This window comes from Lissotriton vulgaris, chromosome 9 (genome assembly GCF_964263255.1).
Source record: "Lissotriton vulgaris chromosome 9, aLisVul1.2, whole genome shotgun sequence".
NCBI lineage: Eukaryota > Metazoa > Chordata > Amphibia > Caudata > Salamandridae > Lissotriton > Lissotriton vulgaris.
The window spans coordinates 859808264-859836104 of record NC_141697.1 but is presented as its reverse complement, the minus strand read 5'-3'; the positions used below and the strand labels follow the sequence as shown (position 1 = coordinate 859836104).

The window sequence follows — 27841 nt, the reverse complement described above, 5'->3', positions numbered from 1 at the left end:
CAGGAAGAATACCGGGTATTGGTCACCGACTGTGCCAAACTACTAGGACAGGAACGACTGGGGCGCATATATGACTGGGGTGACAAGGCCGGTAAATTTCTCGCATGGTTAGACAAGAGAGCGCTGGCGAGAAGACTTGTGATAGAAATCAACCGTACAGATGGCTCCCCTGTGACAGATCCCCAAGGTATAGCTAACCACTTAACAGTTCACTTCTAAACCGTCTATAGCTCTGTGGCACCATACCCTGAGGCAGACTTCACTGATCACATCAAAGACATCTCTCCCCTGACACTGTCAGACTCAGACTTCACATATATGGACAGGGCACTAACTGCTGATGAAATAGCTACAGTTATACGAGCCCTACGCTCCGGGAAAGCTCTGGGCCCGAATGGCATTCCCATCTAGCTTTATAAGCTTCGGCCAGATAAACTATCCCCCTATCTTAAGGCTATGTACGAGGACAGCCTTAAGTTGGGTTCATTGCCGTACAAGCTGAGAATCGCCAATATAGTCACAATCCACAAGGAAGGGAAACTCAAAGCGGAGTGCACCTCCTTTCGGCATATATCACTGCTGAATGCGGAGCCCAAGATCCTGGCCCAAGTATTAGCCACAAGACTGCTCAAGGTGATAAGTGACCTAGTCCATCCAGATCAGTCGGGGTTCATGCCTAAAAGAAACACTGCTCTTAACCTACGCAGACTGCACGGAGTCCTGGGCAGAGTACCGTCGATACCTGAAGATGCTGTTGTGGTCTCCCTAGACGCCACTATGGCTTTCGATACCCTGGTTTGGCCCTATCTTTTTCCATTGTTGGTTAAACTGGGATTTGGGCCAAATTTCTGCCGCTGGGTACAACTGTTATACAGTGAGCCGCTGGCCCAGGTAGTTGTGAACAAAAGAAAGTCAGAGCCCTTTAGACTCTGCTGGGGGACCCATCAGGGGTGCCCCCTTTCTCCCTTGCTATTCGCTTTGGCCCTTGAACCACTTGCAGCATGGATCCGCAAAGATGTAATGGTCCTTGGCATGTGCTGGTCGGTGGACTGGGAGGACCGCATATCCCGATACGCTGATGATATACACCTATATCTCACGTCCCCTAAGAGATTCCTAATAGCTGCTTTTGACATATTGGATACATTTGGTAGATATTCTGGGTTCCGCATCAATTGGCAAAAATCACTTCTATATGTCCTGTGGGGGACACCTCCCCTTTACTCCTAAATTGCCCGATCCCAGTAGTTTCAGACGGCTTAAAATACTTAGGGATATTTATATCTTTAGACCAGTCTGTTCGATACGCCTGTAATCTGCTCCTCCCACTGCAACGGCTCAGAAGCGACATTGCACACTGGAAGTCACTTCCGCTCTCATTATTGGGCAAAGCTGCATTATTTAAAGTGATGTCTCTTCCCCGCTTCCTGTATGCATCGCAAAATTCGGCTGGCATTGTCCCAAACTCGTACTTTAAAGACCTCAAAGAGCTCCTGAGGGACCTCCTATGGGGAGGGAGACTGCGTATTGCTATGAGAGAGCTGACACTCAGCTGGTATGACGGAGGGATTGGTTTGCCTGATATTAAAAAATATTACTGGGCTGCTCACTTAGCAGTTATTAACCATTGCACGTACGGCTGGCCCGACAACCCGGGCTTCCTTATGGATCGATGGCTCTTACCCAAGGGGTTCTTTTCCAGAGCACTGTACTCATCTCCAAATAAATACCCACTCACCGGACCCACTGCCCACACGGCCGCCATATGGCATTCCGCTACTAAATCAACCGGATGGCAAAACAAATTGTCGCTAGCCTCACCCTTGTGGGATTCACAGAAATTGGGATATATGGGAAACTCAAAAGGATTTGACAAGTGGGACTTAATAGGTATTTCTCAAGTCAAAGACCTTTGGTGCGATGGGGGTGTGACACCCTTTGATGCGTTATGAAATCAATACGCCCTGACGGAGACAGAATATTATCTATACCTGCAAATCAGACATTCGCGGCTAACAGCATTTCCCGATGACCCAACTCCACCGTACGCCTCCCCATTAGAAGATAGACTGTTGGATGGACCCCTGCCTGATGGGACCATCTCCCTAACATATCGGAAACTTATTAACAATATCGACAACCCCCTACTGAAACTGCGAGAAAAATGGACTGAGGACGGAATAGAACTAGATGACGAAGCCTGGCAGGAGGCGGTCTCCTCCCCTAAAACGGTCGCTATCCCAGCGTGACTCAGACTGGTGCAGCTAAAGATCCTTCACAGAATCTACATCACTAGTCCCCAATTGGTCTACATGGGGGGAGTGTTGGATGGTTCTTGTAGGAGAAGTTGCGCACAATTGGGCACATTCATGCATATTATCTAGCACTGTGATCATATTCAGGGATACTGGCGTAACATTCACAAGGTCATGAGTGAAGTGCTAGGGGTAGACATCACACTGGAAACGCCCAGGTGCCTCCTTAACATTTAGGAGCCTACTGACCTCAACACCCATACTATACAATGGGTCACGCTTGGTTGCATGACCACCAAAAGAAATATTGCGCAGTTCTGGGGAGCCCCGCATCCACCTACAGTTATGGCTTGGCAGCAGGACCTTGACTGGTGTATGCTGAGGGAGAAAACAGTCTATGTCGCTCGAGGTTGTCCCCACAAATGGTCTAAGATTTGGGCCCCCTGGAACACATACCGGGGCGATGTGTGTACCCCTCCCCATGAAACTGCGGATGATGACCCCCCAACCCTGTGAATTTCAATGAATGATGCTGCTGTATTGTATGTAATCTGATTTCACTTTAACTCACAATTGATTCTGTGCATAGGTACCTCATGTCGAGACTATTGAATATAAAGATTTACAAAAAAAATAAAAGATACTGAGGAAGGTACGCAGAGCCGTTCAGCCGAAGAGCCAGTTCTTGAGGGTCTTCCTGAAAGTGTTCAGGGAGGGGGAGCATCTGAAGTCTGCTGGGAGCTTGTTTCAGGTCTTGGCTGCAATGTGGGATAACGATCTGCCACCTGCTCTGGTTCTGTGGATGTGCGGGGTTTCGTCCAGTGCAAGGTTGGCAGATCAGAGGTTTCTTTTGGGTATGTGGAAGTGTATTCTGTCGTTGAGGTGTTTGTGTCCGTTGCTGTGTAGGCATTTGTAGGCATGAGTGAGGATTTTTAAGGTGACTCGCTTTTCCACGGGGAGCCAGTGGAGTCTCCTTAGGTGTTGGCTGATGTGTTCGTGCCGGGGGATGCCGAGGACGAATCTGGCCACGGTGTTCTGTATTGTCTGGAGCTTTCTGAGTAGGGACTTGTTGATGCAGGCATAGAGAGCATTTCCATAGTCCAGTCTGCTGGTGATGAGTGCATGGGTGAGAATAATGAGTGCAAATGGAGAACAAAATATAAACCAACAGAGTGAATAATATGTAAACCAACATATCTCAAGGATTTTATATTGATTTATAGCTATATTGCAAAATATATTTTTTTCATTTCCTATATTCTTTTGTAAATATTTACATACAAACTGCATTTCATCATTACAATATAAATTATTTGAAGATTCCATTTTCATATGTCAATACATATAGTTGGAATTTTCCTTTACTACATTTCATGATATTTGTGTGTGCTCTCAAGTGCTGTTTCCTTTTCTTGTATAAAAAGGAAGATGTGTGGCATTCTATGTTAGGAGCAGAATGTTGGAATGTCAGACAAAAATTCTGTTTGAGAGGAAGAAAGGGAAAATTGGTCAATACACAGTAAACATCTTGGTTGTAGAAAGTGTGCAAGATAATCATGCTGTAATGTTTATAGAAAATGAGTAAATACAGTACTTGGATCCATCATAATGTCCCTTTTTCCTTACAGCTTTATGATGTCTATGGACCTGTTTTCACCATTTATATAGGTCCTCGTCGAGTGATGGTTATATGTGGATACGATGCTCTAAAGGAAGCCTTTATTGACCAGGGAGATGCGTTTGTTTCCAGAGGGGCAGTACCCGCAATTGAGAGAATATTTCATGATTCTGGTGAGTAGAGTTTTGAGAAGTATAAAAAAGAAAACAATCCATGCTCAAAAGTATGGTTAGTCAGTTCATGAATCTGTGTTTCTCATTCTGCTTTTTCTCTAATACCCAAATAATGCTGTGTTTCGTATTTTGATTGGCTGATGTACTACACGGTGAGTGATGCCAATACTCTAAATAATCACCTTTCCACAATTGGAGGGTGATACAAAAACAACTTTAAGGGATATGAAGTAGGGATTGCTTGGCTTGCAGAGAGCTTGCATACTACTGTACATGTTATTCTTTACCATATATATTACACTACACTTGTTTTGGCACTAGTGTGCCTAAACAGTAACTTGAGAATTCAGGTCATTAAACTCATCTTCCCTAATCATACATTACAACTTACTAAATACATAATTCTGAGTTCGGTAACACTTGAATGTTTACCTTATACCTATTCTTGTAACATCAATTGTTTACTTATTTTTTACTGTCTCTGTGTAACTGCATGGTAATTATACAGCCTTGATCATGCTCCTAAGCCATAATATAAAAGGCATATTGGCATGTGGATTTTCATCCTCTTCAAACTCTTGATGCTTTTGGCAGATGATGGATGTTTAATATTACCCAACTCAATGGTACTGACCACAGGTTAGGAACTTTTTCAGGGGTCCCAGAACAGTTGGTTGTTAGTAGGCTCTGACTGTGAGCATCAGACCTTGTAGAACTGGTGTGCTGGTGCTTAAAAATGTGAATGAGCCCAGACCTGAGCATAATGTAAACTACCTTGTGTCTTAACACTCAGCGTAGCAAAGTTGATCAGTCCAAGGCTTACTCTGGGAAATGGTGTGGGGTTATAGACTTAGAACACAACAGGCAACATAAAATCTATCAATTTCCAGCCTATGATTGAGCTTATAAAAAGGAAATTTACTTTTTTTTTGCATGCCAAACAAAACTGCACAAACACATCAGAGAGCACTTTTTATAGGAGTCTTAATTCAGTTGGAGGAATAGCCTCTACTGTTATTTTTGGAAAGAGTTTAATCAATTACTAAGCAAATGGACTTATCTTCCTCTTGAGGAAATCATATGAAAAAATTTTCATGTGGTGCTCATCTCCCTTAATCTGACTAACCCCTTTTTTATGAGGTATGATGGGTTCAGACTCAATTAAATATTGGTCCCCCTCCGGTCTGGAGTCTGAATTGAATAGCATAATTGGTCAGGTGAGCCTAGTAAGCCAATGTACTAGTCCTGGAGCAGTGATACTCAGTTTGCACTGCTCATCGTAGATAGGTCTTCCTTGTGTAGAGTTTCCTTGGGCCCAAACACAAGCCTCACACCTAAAAAGCTAGGAGCCCAACAGGGATTTCAATGTAGATCAAGATAATCATAATTTTGTAAACAAATATGCAACCTTTCTTTGTTCTTTACATAAAAAGCTTATTTTTTCTAGTTTCAAAAGGGTAAGTTTATGGAGCATAAAAGGGAAAAAAACATTACTACAGTTCATATAGCAAAATCCAAAACTTTACATTGTAAAAAGGATAAAATGACAATTATGATATAGTACAAAGCATAAAGTTGTAAAGAAAAAATTAGAGTGTGTAGCTGGAAGCAAAAACAAAGAGGCAAGGCTAAAAACATCAATTAGTACAAAGCTAGAACATGTACGGCAAAAGAAGATATGTCAATAAATCAAAAATGACAATAAGCGAGAGTTTAAGGAGGTTGGGCCACTTCCTGTATGTAGTCTGCGCTGAGTGCGAGGGACTCGGCGCAGACTACAGCAGAAGCAGGACAAGTTCTGTTTTTCATCTCCAGGTTCTCACTAAGTGCCCTGGATTCTCCTACAATAAATATTCGGCACTGAATGATGCCAATCAGCAGCCAGCTGCTCTTCCAGTATTGATTCTGAACTAAAGTCTCCCACGCTCAACTACAAAGGAGCACAGCGTTTTGCAGGAGCTTGCAACCCCGGATGTTATTTACCAGCATTCCAGCCTAATTCAGCTTGCTCACCTATATATGACCTGAAGATAAACTCAAATAATTGAGTTCAAAACGCCATCCACCCCCTACAACATGAACTCCTTTTACTCTGTAAAAATATTCTAAAGGAGCTTCTATTACTGTTGTCAATGCGATGTCTATATTTTAATACCAACCTCACTTTTCACGTCACACTTATTGTCACTTATTGTGTGAGCACCTGAATACTGTTGTTTTAGAATAAACATCTGTCATATACTGACCTACTTGTCACTCCTTATAATACTTACCACTCCCTTTTAAGAATTAACTTCCTACTCTCAATCATAGTGCCCCCCACAGGGTCACTTCTGCATGGACCTTTAGGCCACACCCAAACCATTGTTTCCCAAAACATGATTCATCATAGGGATGCTCCTCATTGGGCCGGCGCTGCAATGCCCAAAGGGCGCTGCAGGGGGCTCTTTGCCGGACTTCTTTTAAGCTGCTGTAGTGAAGTATGAGCTGTGATGTGAGGGTGTTGTGAGTGAGTAGAGTGGTGAGTTAAAAATAACTAGAGGTGTTATTAAGATCAATATTTAATGTGTGGAACCCCTGGTTATATTAAAAACAGACATTGGCCAATGTGCATATAATGGTCTACATTAGCTAATCACTCACTACACACTCACATTATACCTTACACTTCACTATGGCAGCTTAACAGAACTCTGGCAAAGAGCGTTCCTGCGGGGCCCATTGGTCATTGCAGTGTTAGCCCAACGAGGAGCTGCCCTATGATGAAGCATGACACCCCTAGGGGTCTGTGAGGCCTCTTGCTCCTGAAAGATCAGATCCCCTGACTTGATCCCTCAAGCTCCTGCGTCCTTCCCCACTATAGGAACTGCACACCTCTGAGTTACTTTGACCGCAATCCATTGGTTAGGAAGTTTTTATTGGCTCGATATAGGAGTGATCAGTCTTTTCAGCATTGCATTTAAGATTTCTCGCATTCATCCACTCAATGATTCTGCTAAGACATACCTCAAACCCCTGCCCTGATTTTATGGTATTTTTTACAGAGAGAGAACAAATTGCATGTTATCAGCATAAGATTTTACTGATATCCTGAATGATCAACTTGACCATTGGGGTCATGCAGACATTGAACAGTAAAGGGCTCAGGGGAAATCCCTGAGGAACCTTGCCTTTCAGCAATGTGTTTTTTGAACAAAGGAGGGACATAGTTACGGCTTGCTGTCTATTAGAGAGAAAGGATTATATCCCTTTAAATCAGTTCACCCACCCCCGCTGATGCTAGTCTATGCAGGAGAAGAGGATGGCAAACCTCATCAAATGCCACCAAGAGCTCTAGTAAAATCGGGCAGAATTATGGCCTTTGCCCAATAATCGATTAATAGTCTCAGATATCTCCAGCAATGTGGACTCTGTATGATGTTGGGTATGAACCTTAATTGTGTGCTATGGGACAGTGTATTCTACTCGAGGTATTCATACAGTTAGGTGTTGACACATTTTACAAACATGTTTGCTAATGTAGGCAGGAAAGAGATAAAACTAAAATTAAACAGCCTTTTTTGGCTGACTGAAGGCTTTTTCAGAAGGTGTTTGCCCTCCTTCCATGCCTCAGGCACTTCAGCTAGTTCTAAAGAAGTATACAATATTTTGTTGATAACGTGTTGATTATATGTACCTCTTTTTTAACTATTGTAGATGGGTCATTGGTAGGGGTGGCAAAAAATCTCCGCGAGCATGCAAAAGTTCTGCAAACACGCGGAATTGCTTATTCTGCCCGTTTGCAATGCTTTTTTCCTGTTTGCGAATGCTGTTTGCATGCTCGGGGAGAAATGTCTTGCGACACGCATTTTGAAAGCACAAACAAGCAAAAAATTACGCGAAGCCACGGATCGCAGAATTTGGGCAATTCCAAGTTCTCGGTCGAATGTGAAATTACCCAAATTATGCTAATTACGCAAACAGAACGGAATTTACCGTCCACGCCTAGTCTTCGGGCGATCCTGACTATTTGTTCTGTTTGGTCCAAGGTTAAATCGCTAAATTCTTGAAATGAGCATTGTCTATAGGAGAAGGGGAGGTGTTAAAGCTAGTTCCCACCTCTGATTTTCCTTTGGAGGGCATTTAAATTCACCTTGAATATTCTTAATTTTCTCTTCAAAATAGAGAGGTATCACATTCTTCCGATGAAGGCTTAATATTAGTTTTCTTGACTTTTTGACTGAGAAATTGTTTGATTATATTAAAAAGTCTATGTCACCCAACATTATTTGTGTCATATGCTTCCTCCACCAATTTAATTGCTTTAAAGCATTCTTTAATAGCTTGTCTGAATGAATATTTCTCTTTTTCCCCATAGATGTGTTGACATTTCCTTTCCATATTCTTGCAATATGTGTTTTGCTTAGAAAGTGAAGGGGAGAATTAGGGGGCTGTAACTTTCCTATTTTGGGCTACCACAGTTTTCCCAGAGCAACCAGATTCATTCTATTCTCCAGTCAGATAAGGACTTTCCCTACATTCATTTATGAGGAAGCCCATGTGTGTGGGTATAGTCTGGGCCGGACTGCGAGTGCAAACCGACCCTGGCAATGTGTCCGGCTGGCCGTAATGGTTGGGGTGGGGGACACGTGTGGAAAGCCCTGCAGATGCTCTTGTTACAGGGGGCCAATGCTGCAAAGTAACAAAAGTGGTCCCCCAGGGGTCCAAAACCGGCCCCCACCCTGGTGGCCCACTGGGGAAACACCCGGTGCCCGCTACGGCCAGTCCGGCCCTGGGTATCCTGTTTGATAATGAGGTAATTAAATCTTGTTGATATATCTTATCGCATTGATGAAAAGTACTATTTATTTTTGGTCTTCCTTGATTCATCTTGCTTTTTTACCAATCTAAAAGAGATGGCTAAATGATCACTCCATATAAACCCTCATGCAGATGTTCTAAGATTGACTTCAGGTTGATGAAATCAGATCTGTTGAGTTGCCAGCTGAATGGGTAGGTGGCAATAATTAACTGACTTAAATTAAAAATGTCCAGTGTTCTTTGTGTTTCTTCTTGTGTTTCAAAATGTCTTTGAAATAAAAAAACAGACCTCCTGTACATTTTCACGGATCTTTTTTAATACTACCTTCCTCTCAATTTTTTCTTAATGATTTCAGTTAGTCTGTAATATAACAGAGCTTTATTCCCATCATTATTCTGAGTTCCTCTTTCCCCAGAACTCTAGGTGCTCCTTGTAACAACAGGTTTGTGTCATTCAATTTTCTCATTTAATTCTGTAAGCTGGACAGATTTCTAAGTGGCATCTTCATGTGTGCCTTGTGATTCTACAAAATGTAGTACCAGAGATTTGTTTGGTGTTTCGCTCCCAATGGAGCCTCTTGTCTTGTGCATTGGATGTTGATCATCCAGTGCTGCCATTCTGTGGTTTTAGGACAGTTTATTAGATTGTACAATTAGCAGTGGAAATAGTGGAATTGCACCACAGTGGCTCTGTCTCCAAGGCAATATTGCAGTATGGATAAACCGAAAAGGGAGTGACCCTATACCAGGCTCACTTAGTACACTCAATTACTTTTTGCAAAATGAGGCTAATATTAATACACATATGCTGAATTGGTTCCAGCTCCCAGGTCACTTCCATCTGTACATTGGGCTTCTCTCTTCTCCCCCCATTAGCCTTTTTGTTCAAGTAGCTGATAATTGTACTCCCTCCTTTATGTCATTCCAGATGCATGTGTGAGCACATTCTTATCACACAAAAAGATATTCAAGTGTAAACACACAAGAGTAGTATTTAGGTACTTTTTGTAATTGTTTTCATACATTTCACCACTTTCTATGTTTTAGGGGTAACAATTTCTAATAATGAACGTTGGAAGCAGCTGCGCAAATTTAGTATTATGACGCTGAGAGATTTTGGGATGGGAAAAAGGATGTTAGAAGACAAGATCACGGAAGAGGCCCGGTGCATGGTTGATCTCTTCAGAAACACTAAAGGTATGTATGATTGTCATATTTGTTATCTTATCTGTAAATGTCTTATGTGTTATTCTTATATTAGCAGTTGATTGCATATTCAATCAGCATCTTTTATTGTATTGTATCTCCTGAAAACACAATAAATAAATAACCCAACAATTTGGTAAGCGAACACCACAATAATTTACACCTGCTTGCCCTGGTATCGTTATGTCAACTTCAGGTTCTCTTCTAAAATGAAGAAGGTAAATAAAGGACTAGCTGCATATGCGGCAAAGTTATCTTTCTGTTTGCTGGCATTGCAAGTTTATTTTCATGCAGATCCATTGGGCTACCTTCATACCATGCAATTATGAAGGAGTGAATAGAAACGTAACCACTTCCGATTATCTCGGAAAGAAGTATGTATGGAAAATGAAACAATGGTTGACAAATATTCTAAGGAAGTGTCAGAAATATACCCTAAGCGACTCTGTACAGGACCGGGTAAAACTTAAACAGGATACAGCACTGTTAGTAAATGATCATATGGTCTGAATGTGAGTATATGGAATGAGGCAAGAGAATCCTTTTTTTTAATTCTGGGCAGGGCAATATAAATGCGAGAAATCTTTTGAATGTATTGGTAATATGATAAACATATACTAATATATCATTCATCTTTGTTTGGTCCATTGTTATATCAATATCTTTGTACACACCTCTGTTACAAGAGTATTCAGATATTATGCTTTGAAAACCTGTGCATTTGCTAAGAATATGTTGTAAATGAATCAGCTTAACTTGGGCATGATTTCAAGTTTAATAAAGTGTTGAATCTATTGCCATCTCCGAACGGAAGTTATTAGAGCATATTTATTAACTACTATCAATGTTCATTGTGTTAAAGTTAAGATAACCAGGCCTCGAGTTGACATGACTGGGCCTCAGCCTTCCTGTACTGGCATAGGTTTTTGTAACTATGCAAGGAGTTCCATTGTATTCTTCGTGTTTAAAAGGTCTGCCAATGTTCTTTCCCATTTGTGCTGAAATGAAATATAATTTTTCCGTAGTTTTGGAGGAAGCTGTATCCTAATTGTACTCACTCATGCACGAATTCAAAGATTTTTCTATTTGTGCAGATGACTCGAAAGGGCCTATTATGTTGAGTATGTGCAAAGATGTAGTGTTATTCTCTTGTTTTAAGGCTAAGAGTTAGCATTAATTATGCATTCTGATGGCGTTCTGTAGCAGTGTTGCAGATAATGAATCATGGGTTTATGAAAGTAAATGGGTTGTTGTTGGATTTGGAACTTTCTGCGGTGTCACAACCAAATTCTTTGCCTTACATATATGTCACAACTAAAGTATGCCTAAGGAAGCCCATAGGGAAAGGGTGCATTGTAATTAAGAAGTTGAACATGTACCTTTAAGTTTTAAATGTCCTGGTAGTGAAAAAATTCAAACGTTCCTTTTTTCACTACTGTGAGACCTACCTCTCCCATATGTGTTAGGCTATGTCAGATTGAAAACGCCACTGACCTTCAAGATCCCAACAGCGTGGGCGATGGTGAAATGACTGTCCACCTACTACCCCTTGTGTAAACTCTCAAAGAGTGACACAACCACTACCTTGTCAGAAAACACACAGGGGAAAAGGGGAATGGAGAAAATAATTTAGTGCTGCAGTCTATAACAGAAAGGCCTCTTCCAGACGTGTTCTCATAGGAAGTAGAAACGCCCTGTTTATGGGAGAATGCCACCCTGTAGGAGTGTGCTGGATGCAAGAAAGGAGAGAAGGATGTAATGCCATTCACCTCCTCTATCTATGAACAGTAGAAAGACAAAAAGACTTATTTATCAAGGCATACATACTCACAGCCACTCAAAACAGCGAAAAGTATCACACTAGATTTCATCCAAATACGAAATGCAAAAGGCGAATAATAACAAAATATTTAAACAGTCTTGTATCCAAAAGAAATTCCTTCACAGAAACGAGGCCTGAACAAACAGTCTAAAATGCAAAAAAGAAAAACAAAGAAGCGCACAGAGCGCCAGAGGCTGATGCTTATTGTCTGCACAATAGTTTTGAAACCTTAACTCTCCTGTTACAATCACAGCGAGAGGAAACCTTGGATAGCTTCAGAGATTACACTGGAAGACGCGGTCCTCTGCGTCCTAGTTCGAAATACGGAGCAAGAGCCATTAATTAGGACTGGACTTGCTTTGTAAACTCAACTGTGTAATTTACTGTACAACGGATGTTGTCAGCATTCAACCGAAGATTATGGAGACAAGAGTTAAAAAGTGCCTGGCTTTTACTTAGGAAAACGTACCTTCATAATTAAATTATACTGTGAATAACAAGGTTTGGAATGTTTTGGGGAAATAATTCAGATTGAACAAAAGCATAGAGCCAATGCAGATCAGTGAAAAACTAAATGTAGAATTTCCCTGTACTTCTCAGTACAAAGTTGCTGATGAAGCAGAGAAGGGGATTGCACTTGTTACCGATAAAACTATTGAACAGACATTATAAAACAAGTGCTAGGGTCTCCATGTAACTTGCCAAATGTGAGAATAAAGAAGCCTACCAGAAAATGAAGGATAGCTTAGTGCCTGTGCAAAATGGATGACTTAGTGATTCCTTGTTGTCTTATGGTACCGAATCCAGCAGTAATATTAGTTTAAATTCCAGCAGAAGCCCAGTGTTTTACAGTGATAGATTTGTATCAAGCATTTGTTTATTCCTCTTCATGAGTGTAGTCAATATTTCTTTGTGTTCTGATTCAGAAATAAAGTTTGGGTTTGGTGTAAGATCCCACAGGCCTATATGGATAGTCATTTATTTGGTGCATTAAAGTGAGTAGAGAGTAAGGAAGGTGTCTAAAGAACAATTAGTCTACCAACAATATACAGAGATGCAAAGATTGTCCTGGGAATGATTGGCTACTGTTGTCAGTGGATTTCAAACCTTTGTCTGATTGCAAGGGCTTCACAAAGGCTGACTTACAGTGATGTGACAGATCTGGTGCCTTGGGAACATGAATGTTTTCAAGGCTTCCTGGAGCTCTACACTGCTTGTGTAGTACTTCTACTCTAAGATTCTCAAGATTTTTTATTTAATTTGATTTAGACCTCAACTGAGGTCAACAAATACATAATAAAATTGTTAAGAAACAGATATGATATTTAAGCATTAATTTAAAAAGCTCTTTAAAAATGCATTCAAATTATAATAGACAAATCAATTAGATGGCGATTTACAAAACAGGATTAAACTTTATGCAGAGAAGATATTATATCTAAAACAAATGGGCTTTATATACCAGCGCTAATCCGCTACCAAGGTCGAATATCGGCAGACTAATAATACATGTAATATATCTTGCACTCCTGCTCTAGGAATGTGAACTTATGAGACATGAAAGAAAAGGTGTGCACTCTCAATCATCACACAGCAATGGGGGATGGGGGTGAAAATGCCCACTGCATATTTTTTCTGCTACACTAGATGCAATTGCCTCCATGCTTCTAGGACCGATGAAGAATGTTGCAGATACTTCCTTGGAAATTGTGCAAATAGATGCTTATTCTTCAGGGTCCTTATTCATGTGAAACAATACTGACACACACATACTCAGCATCTTACAAAAAGTCATTTGACTAAGTATGAACAGATTATTCTCTCATCAGAAAACATTTCAAATGGGGAGGCAAGATGGCGGCCGTTGCATCGGCTGTGTGAGTTGCCTGTTCCTCCGCTCCTGGTCGGAAAAGAAGTGAGCTGTTGCGTTCACCCTAGCGGCTTCCATAACGACTGCTGAATGATCTTGTATTCCGAGTCTGGCTTTTGAAAGTATTTAGAAACCTGAATTCTAACCAACACAGAGTTTCTTCGATGTATTGGCGTCTTGGCATCCTATGGTCTCACTGCTACTGCTTCCGGGCTTTCTCCAGGTGCCGGTGAGGTGCTTCCCTCCCCTCTCACCGGGACTGTACCTGAGTAAAGTGGCTGGCGTCAGGACGAGTATGCCGCCAAAACCCCTCCTGAAACCCCCGGTCACCAGGAGTGTTAAAACGAAGACTCCCGCGCAGCTAGATGCTGTGCGCACCGACGATGATGGAGCTGCGGGTGAGTCGGGGGAGACGGGTGCTATGGATAACTCGCTAGCCCAGCTACAACCTGTCTTCAATTAAAAGAGGGGAGGGGAGCGATCGAATAAAACTCGCAATGTGAAGCATGCATTGCAAACTTTACCTGCGATATTTGACAAGCAGCTCATAAAAAACACTCTGACAGAGCGCTCCGAGAGTCTGGTAACAGATATAATGAAGGCTCCTATGATTGATACTGGGGGGACTTTTCGAGTTTGATGGTTCACGATGAGCATGCTATAGAAACACCGTTCAGTCTGGTCACAGGAACGTTACTGCTCAATCCTGAAAAGACTAACGAAAAAAGACCATCCAGTGGTATTGTGGGAGTTGGAGTACGCTCAGATTCTGGAGTAGCTGCTGAGAGCACTTTGCTGAGGTAACAATACTATCTGCACCAAACGAAGCTTTGTGTCCTGACCCTTTAGGTCTTCAAGAAACTGCTGATAGATTTTTCTTAATGTCAGACCATTCATCGTACAAAAGTATTGATAAAGATTGGGCAGACTATCCAGGTGATAGTAGTATGGACGATGACTCATGAATTAGCGAGACTTCTCCTGGGTCCGCCACAACCGTTAAAAAACTCAGGGTTCGGAGGACCCCGGGTACCAGGAACACATTGTTTGACCCTGGTGGTGTATCACCTGAAGCTGTATCCCAATCTGTTTTTTTGGAAGAAGAGCATATACGATCTGATGAATATTGCTCTGATCAAGAGGTGACATTAGTCATGCTTTATCAAACTATGATGGCACATAGAGCTGAAAAAAAGACGGAGATTGCCTGTACACAAGCTATGTGCCGCAAGGTCCAGAATGCTGTAAGACAAGTTACAAAAATCTGCACTGATATCTCATCCAGGGTTACTGAAGCAGAGACTAGAATATCTGTGCTGGAAGATGAGGTCGCCACACAGAAATTAGAGCTTAGCTCGATAAAAGCTCAACGTGATGACATTAGCTTCAAGCTCACGGAATTAGAGAACCAGTCACGCAGGAACAATTTGCGAATTTTTGAGGTCCCTGAAGGTTTGGGGGAACCAGGCGTACGCAATTTTGTTTGCGAGATTTTTCTTGAGGCATTGCCAGAATTAACTTCATGGGACTGGCCATTAGTAATTGAACGGGCGCATCGCTTCCCTTTTACAATTAAAAAGGCTAAGCAATCAGAGGCTGACCGCCCAAGAGCAATTTTGGCTAGATTCAATAACTTTTTAGCGAGAGAAGCAGTTTTTGGTCTCGCTAGGCCAGACAAGAAGAGATCCGCAAAAGGCTGCAACTTTTTTGTTTGGCTGGATTTTTGTTAAGCCGCTGTATCCAAACGGTGGCATTTACGTCAATTAATCACTGGATTTCAGGAAAAGGGAGCAGTGGTGTATTTACAGAATCCGACCAAGCTAAAAGTTACCCTTAAAGGACAAACTAGGTTTTTTTTCGATGAAATTGTGGCAAAAGAATATTTGATGACATTATGAAACCAAATGACGTTGACTCTACCCTTTGTTTTAGACCTTCTTCTGAGGGGGTCATGTAGGGTCTTTCTGAAACAAATGTTGATAATCTTGTCCTTCGCATAGTGCTCTTTTTTTGATGGGGCCTTGTTGTGTTTTTTTTTGGGTGAACACTAAAGTTTTGTTAAAGATGGTCTTATTGAATAGTGATATCTTCTTTTCCGACCAAGGAAAGGGGGTGGGGGGGAACTCTGTGTTCTCAGGGACTAATAGTCCTTGTGCCGCATATGGTGGGATGGGTGGGATGGGGGTAAGGAGGGGGGGTGGGTGGGTGATGTTGGTGGGGTGTTGGTGGTGGGGGGGTGTAAGTCAGCAGCAGTTATCATTGAATGGGCATTGAGTGGATTCTTTTTAAGCCTTCTTTAAGAGCGCAGTTTTTTGGCACAAATAAAAATAGGCAAGTCACGTTTTTCTACATGTGATATATAAAAATGGATAGGAAATTGAAGGTTTGTACGTTGAATATTAACGGCCTCAATGACTTAAAAAAAAAGGGAATTTTGTGTAAAATGAATCAACTATTAGAAATAGACATTATGTGTCTACAAGAGAAGCATATTGCTTGGGAGAAGAGGAATTTATTGAAAAATTTGGGTCTAGATCTGCTAGTATGCTCAAAGCAGACAGGGATTAAAAGAGGGGTTGCTATTTTTAATAAAACGGGGTTTAGGGACGTGTGTCAAAACATCGGCAGATAAATGGGGGAGATGGGGATTGGCAGAGTTGAAGATTGACGAATACAGGTTCACTATCTGCTCATTGTATGGCCGGAATTTAGATGACTGTGAGTTAATGAACTTTATTAATTTAGAGCTGGCCTCATGGTGTCAACCGATAATTCTTTGCGGGTATTTAAATATCCACATTGATGCTGGGGTCGATATTAGGATAAGTGGGAAGAACTCGGGTAGAAAATACAGGACCTATAGAGCTCTCCGTCAATTGATTTTAGGAAATGGGCTTATTGATGTTTGGAACACTCTTCGCTCAAAGGAACCTGGATATAGCTTTTTTTCTGCCCCACAACAAAAATTTGTTCGTCTGGACTATTTTTTTATCTCCCAATATTTTAAAGAAAAAGCCAATATCGAGATCCTTCCTAAACTTATATCGGACCTCAATCCATTAATACTCGAAATACAACTGCCCTCCCAAATAAGGGGTATCAAAATCAATTGGTCGTTTCAAAGGAATTTATTATTGGAGGATGATTATCTTCAATACATGGCTAAAATCATTGAGGAGTTTTTTAAGTGTAACAATGATACTGCCTCCGTCCAAATTTTTGGGACACCTTTAAGTCAATAATCAAGGGGAAACTATTAGCTATTCGAATTTTCAACGAAAAGGTAGACGGAACAAATTTAGGGAGGAATCCGATTTGGTAATGAAGGCAGAGATAAAGTTGGCCGAAAATATTAAACTAGGTCGGGGTATTGAAGATGCCCAATGAGATTTAACTATTAAACAGTCTACAGTTTATTCCCATATAGCCGATCAGATTGCACTTAAGCACAGACAATATAAGACAGAGTGCTATGAACTGAGTGAGCAACCTTGGAGAGTATTAGCTCAAAGGTTAAGGCAGAAGGCAGCTTTTAATGATATTTCAAAAATCTGTGATCTGAATGGAGATGTTCAAGAGTCTAAAATAGGTGCATTAAAAGCGTTCCGTGATTTCTACCAATTATTGTATAATGAGTCCATTGACGGCATGGATGTAGAAAAGAATGATTTCGAATATTTTTAAAATCTTGGTAATGTAGGACTTTTGGAATTACAGAAAACTCTATTAGCTGCCCCTTTCTCATGGGAAGAAATTGAAACAGCTATTTTAGGCCTAGCTTCTGGGAAGGCAATGGGACCAGACAACATACCTCTCGAATTCTATCGTTCTTTTCATAGATTGTTAAAACCTGAGCTGCTAAAAGTGTTTCATCAAGCCTTTTTGGGCCATCCCCCTAAATCATGGTCTTTGGCTACTATAGTTTTTTTTTTTTTAAAGGGACGGTGGGCACTGAGATAGGGTCATACAGACCCACTTCTCTCATCACTGCTGACAGCAAGATTTTCTCGAAAATCTTGGCTAATAGATTGAACGATCTTATGTCAACTTTGAATTTAATAAGGCAGCATGGGTTTATTCAAAATAGGGACACAACGGACCATGTTAAGAGGATTATCTCACTATTAGACTGGGCACAAGCCACATGATCTCCGGTTGCGGTGGCCCTGTTGGATGCTGAAAAAGCATTCAACAGGGTCTCCTGGAGGTTCCTGTGGTCCACATTGATTTGGAAGGGATTTCCTACAGAATACCTTAATGCAATACAACCATTATAAAATCATCCCAAGGCTGTAATTCGTATAGCTGGCAATGTTTCTGATAATCTGCCAATAACAAGGGAGACGAGGCAAGGCTGTCCTTGTTCCCCCTTGTTATTTGCGTTGTACATTGAACCTTATCTGAACAGACTGGAAAAAGAAGCTGGCATTAGTCTCATGAGGATACACCAGGTTGAATATAAAGTGTTTGCGTATGCAGACGATATCGCCATTGTCACTTCAGATATCAAGCAAGCTTTACCTAAAATAATTGAATTGGCTCAGGAGTTTGGGGGGTATTCAGGATATAAACTAAACGTTTCGAAAACCCAGTTGATTCACTCGGAAGAGGGCCGTCCAAATGATTTGGTCTTTTCTTTTGATGCCTTACATCTTGGTATTACATTATCCGCAAAAATAGACAATATTGTACGGCTCAATGTAGATCCCATATTAAACTCAGGTAATAGAACTTTGGAGCGACTTAATAATTTACATCTTTCTTTATATGGCCGTACTAATGTATTAAAAATTTTAATATTCCCAAAATTTCTATATTTGTTTCGAACGATACCCTTGCTTTTTCCATCTGATTTCCTTGGCAAGATAGATAGAATGTCCTCTAGGTTTCTCTGGGGCTATCGTAGATCTAGAAGAGCTTTGAAACGGTGCACTCTTCTGAGAATTAGAGGCGGCTGGGAGATCCCGAACTTTTGGCTGTATTATTGGGCTGTTTTATTGAGATATATGGGTATTTTAATTTTTCAAGATGTTACTTTGGGAGAATCGATCAGTCCTTCAATTTATGAAATGGTATTAGGGAAGGAGGCGAGACAATGTCTTGTAAGAATAATTGAGCCAAGTTACTACAAAAAAACAAAATTTAAAATTATGATAGCTGCCTTAGAAATATGCAAGCAATTCAAAAAAAGATTCAGTTTTTGCTTTGATTTGAATTATTACACACCTTTAGTGAATTGTCGGACTCTACCCGAGATCTTTAGGGACCAGGTGATGATAAGATGGCATTCTGCAGGAGTCCGTATATTAGGATATCTATACCAGGGGGATCAGGTTACCTCTTTTTCTTTTTTTGCAGCATAAATTTAATTTTGCTAGAATGGATTTTTTTTAATATCTCCAAATACGAAGTTTTCTGGATTCTAAAGGTCTTTTAGACCAGCCTTTGATGAACAAAATTGATATACTCGAAGCTAGTAGAAGGGAAAAGAGAATCAGCTTAGTGTATCAGGTGATGGCAAATAGGCTTCAAGATGATTTATGTTTATTTGAAAAAAATTGGCAAAGAAAACTAGAAATGGAAAAAATAGATATGTCCAGAGCAATTGAATTGTCAACTAACATCCTGTTTAATGGCTTACTTAAAAGTCAACACTTTGGGGCCCATTAGGATGGCGGGCGGATTGCCCCCGCCAGGCTGGCGGTAGACACCGCCGGCCTGGCGGGGGCAATCCGGCCGCCATCCTCTCCTGAATCCCCCCTGCCATATTAGTATGGCGAGGGGACGCGGAGGACGGAAAGACCGTCCGCCGCTTTTCCGCCCCAGTCAAAAGGTTTAATATGGTGGTGGTATCTATCAGACACCGCCAGCCATATTAGGATGGGCTTTTTTAAATACCTTTCCGTGGCGGCAATGCCGCCACGGAAAGGCAGGCGGAGAATCCCTGCGTGGGCCCGTTGCGGGCCCCCAGGGACTCCGGGGGATGGGGGTTGCACATGAGAGGTACCTATGGTACCCCCCAGCAGTTCCATGCACAGCATGGCAGGCACCGCGCGGTGCCTGTCATGCTGTGCATGGAAGTGCACTGCATGCCTTCCTGTGATTGTGGAGGGCGGTGCTGAGTGCACCGCTCGCCACAATGGTAGGAATGCAGGATGCGCCCGCCACTGTGGCAGGCGCATCCTAATGCCAGGCACGGGACCCCCGCCCTTATGGCAGGCGGTCCCATTGTCCAATAGGATGGCAAGCGGACAAAGTCCGCCCGTCATCCTAATGACCCCCTTTATGTCTATTTTTGATCTATATGACACCCCCGCTAAACTAGCAAAATGGAAATCGAAAAGTGGCAATAGAGGGTAACCGATGTGGGTGTATTGCTGCTGATTCTATTCATATGTTTTTTATTTGCCCTAAACTGTCTCAATTCATTATGGACGTCCAATTTTTTTTAAACATTAGTTTGGGGGTACATGTGGAAATGTCTGCATAATTGGTAATTTTTGGACTTCAGTCAAATCAAGTAAGTCGGAATTAGATCAGTGTCACTGGGAACTATTTATGTCGTAGAAAAGGGGAGAGCTTTGTTAGGGTGGAAGGAACAAAAGACTTTGGGGATAATTCTTGATCCAAATCATCCTGATCAAGTTCTGTTAACCTCTAATTGGCATAAGAAAAATCTGGACCAGGTGTTATTAACCCAGAGTGATGTAGGGTCCGAATGGCATAAAAAATTTCCTGAATTATTTAGTCCAAATTTAGGATGTCTGAAAAAATGTGAACATCGGATTATCCTTAAACCTGATTGTATACCTATTGTTCATAAGGTGTGCAATGTTCCTTTAGTGTTAAGATCACAACTGAAGATGGAATTACATAGATTGTGTCAGCAAAACATCATTGAGCCTATAGAGGCTTCTGATTGGCTTAGTCCAGTCGTTTTAGCGCGAAAACCCAATGGCAAATTGCGCATGTGTGTGGATTTAAGAGATTTGAACAAAAATATTTGGGTGGATCGCTACCCGTTACCCAAAATTAATGAAATGGTTGCATCAGTTAAAGATGCTGTGTATTTTTCATCCATTGATTTATCTAATGCGTACCATCAGATAAAATTACATCCAGAATCTCGCCATTTAACATCTTTTATAACTCCTGAGGGAGCTTTTCAGTTTTTAAGAATGCCTTTCGGTCTATCCTCTGCGTCAGCTGTTTTTCAGAGGGTTATGTGCAGAGTTCTCGAAGGTATACCTAACATGTTGGTATTTCAGGACGATGTACTTGTGTGGGGGAAAAGTAAAGTTGACCATGACAAAGTTTTAAATGATGTTTTGTGCAAACTTCAGTGTGCGGGTTTAACTGTTGCTGCTGAGAAATGTAAATTTGCCACCAATGAAATTGAATATCTTGGACATACCTTGTCTGCAGAAGGTGTTAAAGCTAAAAAAAACGTATTAGATGCGATTAAAAATGCTCCATCGCCAGCAGACAAGGACCAACTACGTTCCTTTTTAGGTCTAGTGGAGTATTACTCCAAATTTGTGTCCAATTTTGCTTCAAAGGTTTTTTGTTTAAGATTGTTAATGAAAAAAGGTGCGAAATTTTTGTGGAGTGTTGAGTGCCTATCAGTTTTTGAAGAGGTTAAGAATGACATCATAAATGCTGTTGCACTTAAACCTTTTGATCCCAACAAGAAGTCAATTATTGTTGTGGACGCAAGTGCATACGGTTTGGGAGCTGTTTTTATGCAAGGTAAAGACAAGTTGGAATGGGTTGTGGCATTCGCTTCGCGTACGTTGAAAGGTGCTGAGCCTTCGTACTCAGTCATAGAAAAAGAGGCTTTAGCTTGTTTTTGGGGTATAAATTATTTCAGAAATGATGTTTGGGGTACCAATTTTGAATTAAGAACCGATCATAAACCCCTAGTGGATATATTTTCAACTAAAGGTGCAGACAGAGCTACCCCTAGGATTGCAAAATGGATTTATAAATTGCAAGAGTATGATTTCTTGATGAAATATGTGCCTGGCATTAAGAATGTCAATGCTGATTGTTTGTCTCGCCGTCCGCTTTGTGAAGAGAGTGTTGTAATGGATTTGGATGAAGATTGGTCAATAGCTACGGTGGATGAGGCTTGCAATGGTGCGATTGGTTTGGAGGAGTGGAAACAGGCTGTTCAGGAGGATGATGTATTAAAACAAGTGATTGCACGGTTAGCTTCAGCATGCAATCATTTTTCGTGGAGTGATTGTGAATTATCTGAGTATAAGACGGTATGGTCAGAACTGTCCAATGACTCTGTAGTTGGTGTTGTTAGAAGAGCGGACAAATTTGTTGTACCATCTAGTTTACGCAGTAGATTATTAGGTCTTATTCATGAGGGGCATTCAGGAATGTCTGGTATGAAGAGAAGGTGTAGGTGTGATTTCTGGTGGCCTGGGATGGATAAGGATGTTGAAAGGTGTGTCAGGAATTGTACAGCATGTACTTGCAGTGACAAGTCTCATGTTTCCCAGGAGTCAAGCATTAGCTCTGTCTCATTTCCGGACAAGCCGTGGCAGAAATTAGCTATGGATATTTGTGGTCCATTTAGCATTGGTAACATTGCTGGAAAATTTGCTATTGTTTTGATGGACTATTACAGTAAATGGCCAGAAGTAGCATTTGTTAGAGAGATTAAAGCTTCTAATATAGTCAGTTTTTGTGAAGAGTTATTTCATAGAGAGGGATTTCCTGAAACTATTACTACAGATAATGGTCCGCAATTTGTAGCTAATGAGTTTCAAAATTATCTACGTTTGTGTGGTGTAAAGCATATTACCACTGCTGTTTATTGTCCAAGGGAAAACGGTATGGTAGAGAGATTCAACCGTGTGTTGAAGGAATGTGTACAGTTGGCAGTGGTTGAAGGCGCGGATTGTAAAGTTGCTGTCAAAGATATGATTTGGAGCTATCGGAATACTCCACATTCTGCAACTTTGGTGTCCCCTTTTAATCTTCTCAAGGGACGTTCTGCTGGTAATAAGGTAACTCCTGCATGGATGATTAAAACTTCTTCTAGTCATATTTCTAAGGAGGGTCTCAGTGATAGAATGAGTGTTTATCAACAGAAGTATGTAGACAGACACAACAGCAAAATTAAGAAATGTGCGCAAAGTTTCCGTGTCGGTGATTGGGTGAGATCCTCACATTTTGGTTTGTCAAAGGATGGTTCTTCAAAATGGTCTCAGCCCAAGAAAATTTTGGAGGTAAAAGGGAATTGTGTGTTGTTGGATGATGGACGCAAATGGAATTTAGGCAACGTTGTTTTGTGCAAGGATTTGGAACGTGACATTAGGTTGAACAAGAACTGTGATGTTTCTGTGCGAACGAAATCGAATTCATGTACTGTTCCTTCTAATTCGTCAGAAGTATTTTCAAGAAGGGCTCTTCCTGATGGGGTTCAATCTAAGTCTTCTGTTTGTGTTAAGAATGGTCTTCCTAACACAAGAAGATTCTCTGGACGGATCGTAGTAAAACCTGTTAAGCTCAATGACTACTTGTTATACTCTTGAATGTACATAACTTGAATTATGTCTTTTACTATTTTTAACCTGTTATACCCTTGTATGTATATACGTTGAATTTTGTTATATCATTTTTATTTCTATTTTATTTTTATTTTGCTTTGTTTAATAAAAGGAGATGTGTTACATTAGTGCATGTATGCTGTTCCTTTAATCTTTTGAAATGTTAGCATATCTAAGGGACTGTACTGGAATGTGGATTAGATTCCAGATGAGCTGTTTCTTGTAGCAACATCTATGGGTCTTTCCTACTAATAAACCATTTAAAATCCATCTTGTTTTGACGACTCCACTTTATAAAACTCAATTTTACATAATACAATTCCTCTATGCAGCAAAATCTATTTACCAGATTAGGAAGCACACTAAGCTTTTTTATTCTTCCTTTGTGTCATATTTCTTGATAATACTTGGTAAAGAAATGTTAGTGCATAGAGGAATTGTATTTTGTAAAAAAGTGAGGTTTCAATAGTGTAATGAAATGCTTGTACATATGACCTGTGCTCTGTTTTTTAAATGTTATGTAAAAATTGAATTTCAGCACATGAATTGGTTTTACATCATTCCCAAGGTTTAGATACTGTGTACATGATTGCACGTTTCAACTGTGTTTCCTCAGATTAGGAAGCAGATTGTGCAGATGAGGTGAGGCCTCTCCAGAAGCGCAGAGGAGGTGAGGCCTGTCCAGGGGAGCAGAGGTGGTGAGGCCTGTGTCTATGAATGCAGTGGACTGGACTTTATGAAGCCTCTCCCCCACTGCCTTCTTAGACACAGGCCTCACCTCCTTTGCACCCCTGGACAGGCTTCTCTCCCACTACACTCTTGAACACAGGCATCACCTCCTCTGCACCCCTGTACAAGCCTCACCTCATCTGCAACCCTGAACAGACTTCACCTCATCTGCACCCCTGGACAGGCCTCACCTCATCTACACCCCTGGACAGGCATCACCTCATCTACACTATTTATTCCTTCTCAAAAATGTAAAAACCATTCATTTGCCCCAACATCGTTTTTTGCATCACATTTAAGAAACACAGCACAGGTCCTATGTACAAGCATACAATTTCACTACTGAAACCTCACTATTTCACAAAAGACAATTCCTCTATCTTGCATATGTTGATATCAAGCATTTCCAAAAAACATGCCACAAACCAACAAGAAAGTACCTCAATCTGCTTCCTAATCTGAGGTAATGCAGGTGACATCATTCTAAAAGGTTCAAATATATTTATTTAATGAGGCAAACACTATTAATTCCTTCTCAAAAATATAAAAGCCATTCATTTACCCCAAAATCGTTGTTTAAATAACATTTTAGAAACACAGCACAGGTCCTATGTACAAGCATTCAATTTCACTACTGAAACCTCACTATTTCACAAAAGACAATTCCTCTATGCAGCAAAATGTTTTAACCAAGCATTATCAACAAACTTGACACAAACCAACAAGAAAGAAGCTCATTCTGCTTTCTAATCTGAGGTAACGCAGGTAACATCATTGTGAAAGCTTCAAATATATTTATTTAATGAGGCAGACACTATATATTCCTTCTCAGAAATATAAAAGCCATTTATTTTCCCCAAAATCGTTTTTTAAATAGCATTTTAGAAACACAGCACAGGTCCTATGTACAAGCATTCCATTTCACTACTGAAACCTCACTATTTCACAAAAGACAATTCCTCTATGCAGCAACATGTTTTAACCAAGCATTATCAAAAAACATGACACAAAGCAACATTAAAAAAACACAATCTGCTTCCAAATCTTCTCCATAGAGCATACAAGTCTCTATCTAAATTAAATGAATCATTACTTACCTTTACAAACGCTTTGGGAGATTGAGAACAGTGTCAGACACACACAGACCAATTTTTCTTTAGCAGAGCAAAAGGTATGCACTCAAGACACTGCAACCATGACTGGCACAGAAAACCTCTAATTCTACACACATATGCCTCATTTCAACCAATCAAAACTCTTCCCTCACTATTTTCAAACCAACACCCTTCCCCCCTCAGCCCTTTCTACCTGTTACCATCGCAACTCCATCCTTACTGAACTCTCTGGTTCAAAAGTTTATTCTACAATGTTGCAAATGAACTCAGCAAGGATGTTTGACCTCTCAATACACCAGCTTATCCGGTGCAATGTTTCTTTAATTGACTTTTTTTAACCATTCAAATTGCTTCTTTCACAAAACACAACCATGCACCCTAACTTTCACTTTTCAACTATCTGAATCCAGCAATCATTGCTGATGATTCAAGAGCAGTGAAACTCCTTAATTATTTTTTTGTAAACTCCTACTGTTCCAACTGCCATTTCATTCCCACACTTCATCTGACTGCACCAGAACCTTCTCTCACCATGTATTCTGTCTGGATTATTGGACATAGCTACATCCACTGGGCTCAAAGGTATGCAGCTAGCAGAAATTTTCACAACCTTGATTTACCAAATGTGGATATCAAGTGGATTGGCCAGAGAGGATTGAGATGTCAACAATTGATACCATTGGTGAAAACCTTTTTGCATCTGCCAAACCCTGACCTCTTAATTGTGCACTGTGGTGGAAATGACTTGGACAGTTTGACAGGGGTAGGACTGGAAATGCTTTTAAAGGACACCTTTGGTCAATTGATGGCACTTTTTCCACAATCTGCCTTGGTATATTCCAATATATGTCAAAGACAGAAATGGAACTGGTCCAACCAATTTTGTCCACAATTTGAGAAAGCACGGAAACATGTGAATAAATCTGTTTCTGCTTACATGAGAGACTATGGAATGGGTTCAATATACAACAATAACTTGCGTTACAACATGCAAGATATCTACAGAGGAGATGGTGTGCACTTCTCAGATGAGGGGAATAGAATATTCCTCCTAAACTTAAAACTGTGCATTGGAACCTACTTGTAGGTACCTAAATCAGCCACAGAACCCAAAAGCTCTTTTCAGGGCTACCCTACCTCTGATCACTCAAAATGATTATCTTATTCTAACTTTTTTCACTATTTTTCACCAAAGTACGCTCCCCGGTACGCTCCCCTGGTGGGCGTACCGGGCGCTCCCCCCGCGAAAATTATTATTTTTTTTTTGCATATATGTACCTCCTAAACTCCCCTCAGAAAACCTAGAGGGTCAGGTTGTGTCTACCGTGCCCCCTTTTACCCATTCACAACATTGTTTGTCCTCCATCTTGTGTCTCAATTCTACCGAAACACAAAATGGCGGACTCCCGTAGCGCTCCCGGAGCGTGTACCGGTGCGCTCACTGGTAAGCGCTCCCAAAAAATGTGGGAAGTTAATTTTCTTAAAAACCACTGAAGACACCAAATATAGAATAGGCCCTACTACATGGCATTCCCTACCATTTTCCCAAATTTGATGGTATTCCATTGAGCCATTTAGGCTGTAGCCCTGTCGAGATATCCTGAGGTAAATTACATGACAAAAACACATATGAAAGTGTTAGAATTTACAACCAATTAAAATGTTACTTACATTTTGTACTTTTATGTGCTGACATTTGATTGGTTATGTACATGAATATATATGAAAAATGAGAGGGAAACACAGCCATTTTGACTAATACTACCTGAGGCACATTTGAAAAGAATTTTCACAGAAAACTTCAACTGCTTTTGGAAAAGGTAAGTTATTAATTTGGAAGGGGAACTATGTTGTGCACTTTAAGTTAATTTGGGAAAACGTTTTCTGATAGTTATATACTGTCCGTCTGTAATAGTTATAGATTGAGATAGGCTTCTCTGTTATAATTATGGATTGAGTTAGGCTTCTCTGGTATAATTATGAATTTACTTATGCTTCACCACATGCACTTTTTAATAGTTCACTGTAAAAAACTCAGAAGTACCTGTCTGAACTTAAACCCAAAAGTACCCTAACTCTACTGATATAGTTATTTTTTATGCAATTTACAGAAAGAAAATGGAAGGAAAACAACAATCAAATGTTATTTCTTTCGAAGTAAAGGTTGAAAATCCAGAAGAAAAAAAAGATGAATTGGATTTCATGGATGACTCTTTGGACCAACAATTAATAGACTGTTTGCAACAAATTGAATCATGTAATAATAATTATGAGTAAATGCCGGACAATATAATGTTGGAAGTTTTATTAAATTTTGAAAAAGAATCCGAAAAATAAATGTATATTTAATAATTAAAAATTGTTTGAGACATTATTCATTTTTATATGTAATTCATGAAGTACTACCAAAATGATTATAATATAAAGTGAGACTTATAGTATATGTGCAACGTTTTTGTGTTACATAGTAAGTTTGCTCATAGTTACTTCCTTTCTCCCACTATATTATCTACAATGTGTATTTTACATCTCTCTTTCATCATAAGGGAGCAGGATAGACTACCCATGATCCCCTAGGCCTTCTCAGGGAGTGCTTAAAGTATATGTTTCTGCTTTCCTGACTGACTATGGTATGGATTTCAAATACCACAATAACCTCTGTAACAACATGCAAGATATCTACAGAG

General features: G+C 40.5%; 1 protein-coding gene across 1 annotated transcript in view; it reads left to right on the top strand.

Moving 5' to 3' along the window:
- Nucleotides 1–27841, top strand: part of LOC147692374 (cytochrome P450 2G1-like) — a 643102-nt gene that overhangs the window by 117470 nt on the left and 497791 nt on the right. Inside the window, exons 2-3 of the mRNA XM_086938598.1 lie at nt 3884–4046; nt 9894–10043. Coding sequence (XP_086794724.1) covers nt 3884–4046; nt 9894–10043 — 313 coding nt within the window. The remainder of the gene's footprint in view (nt 1–3883; nt 4047–9893; nt 10044–27841) is intronic.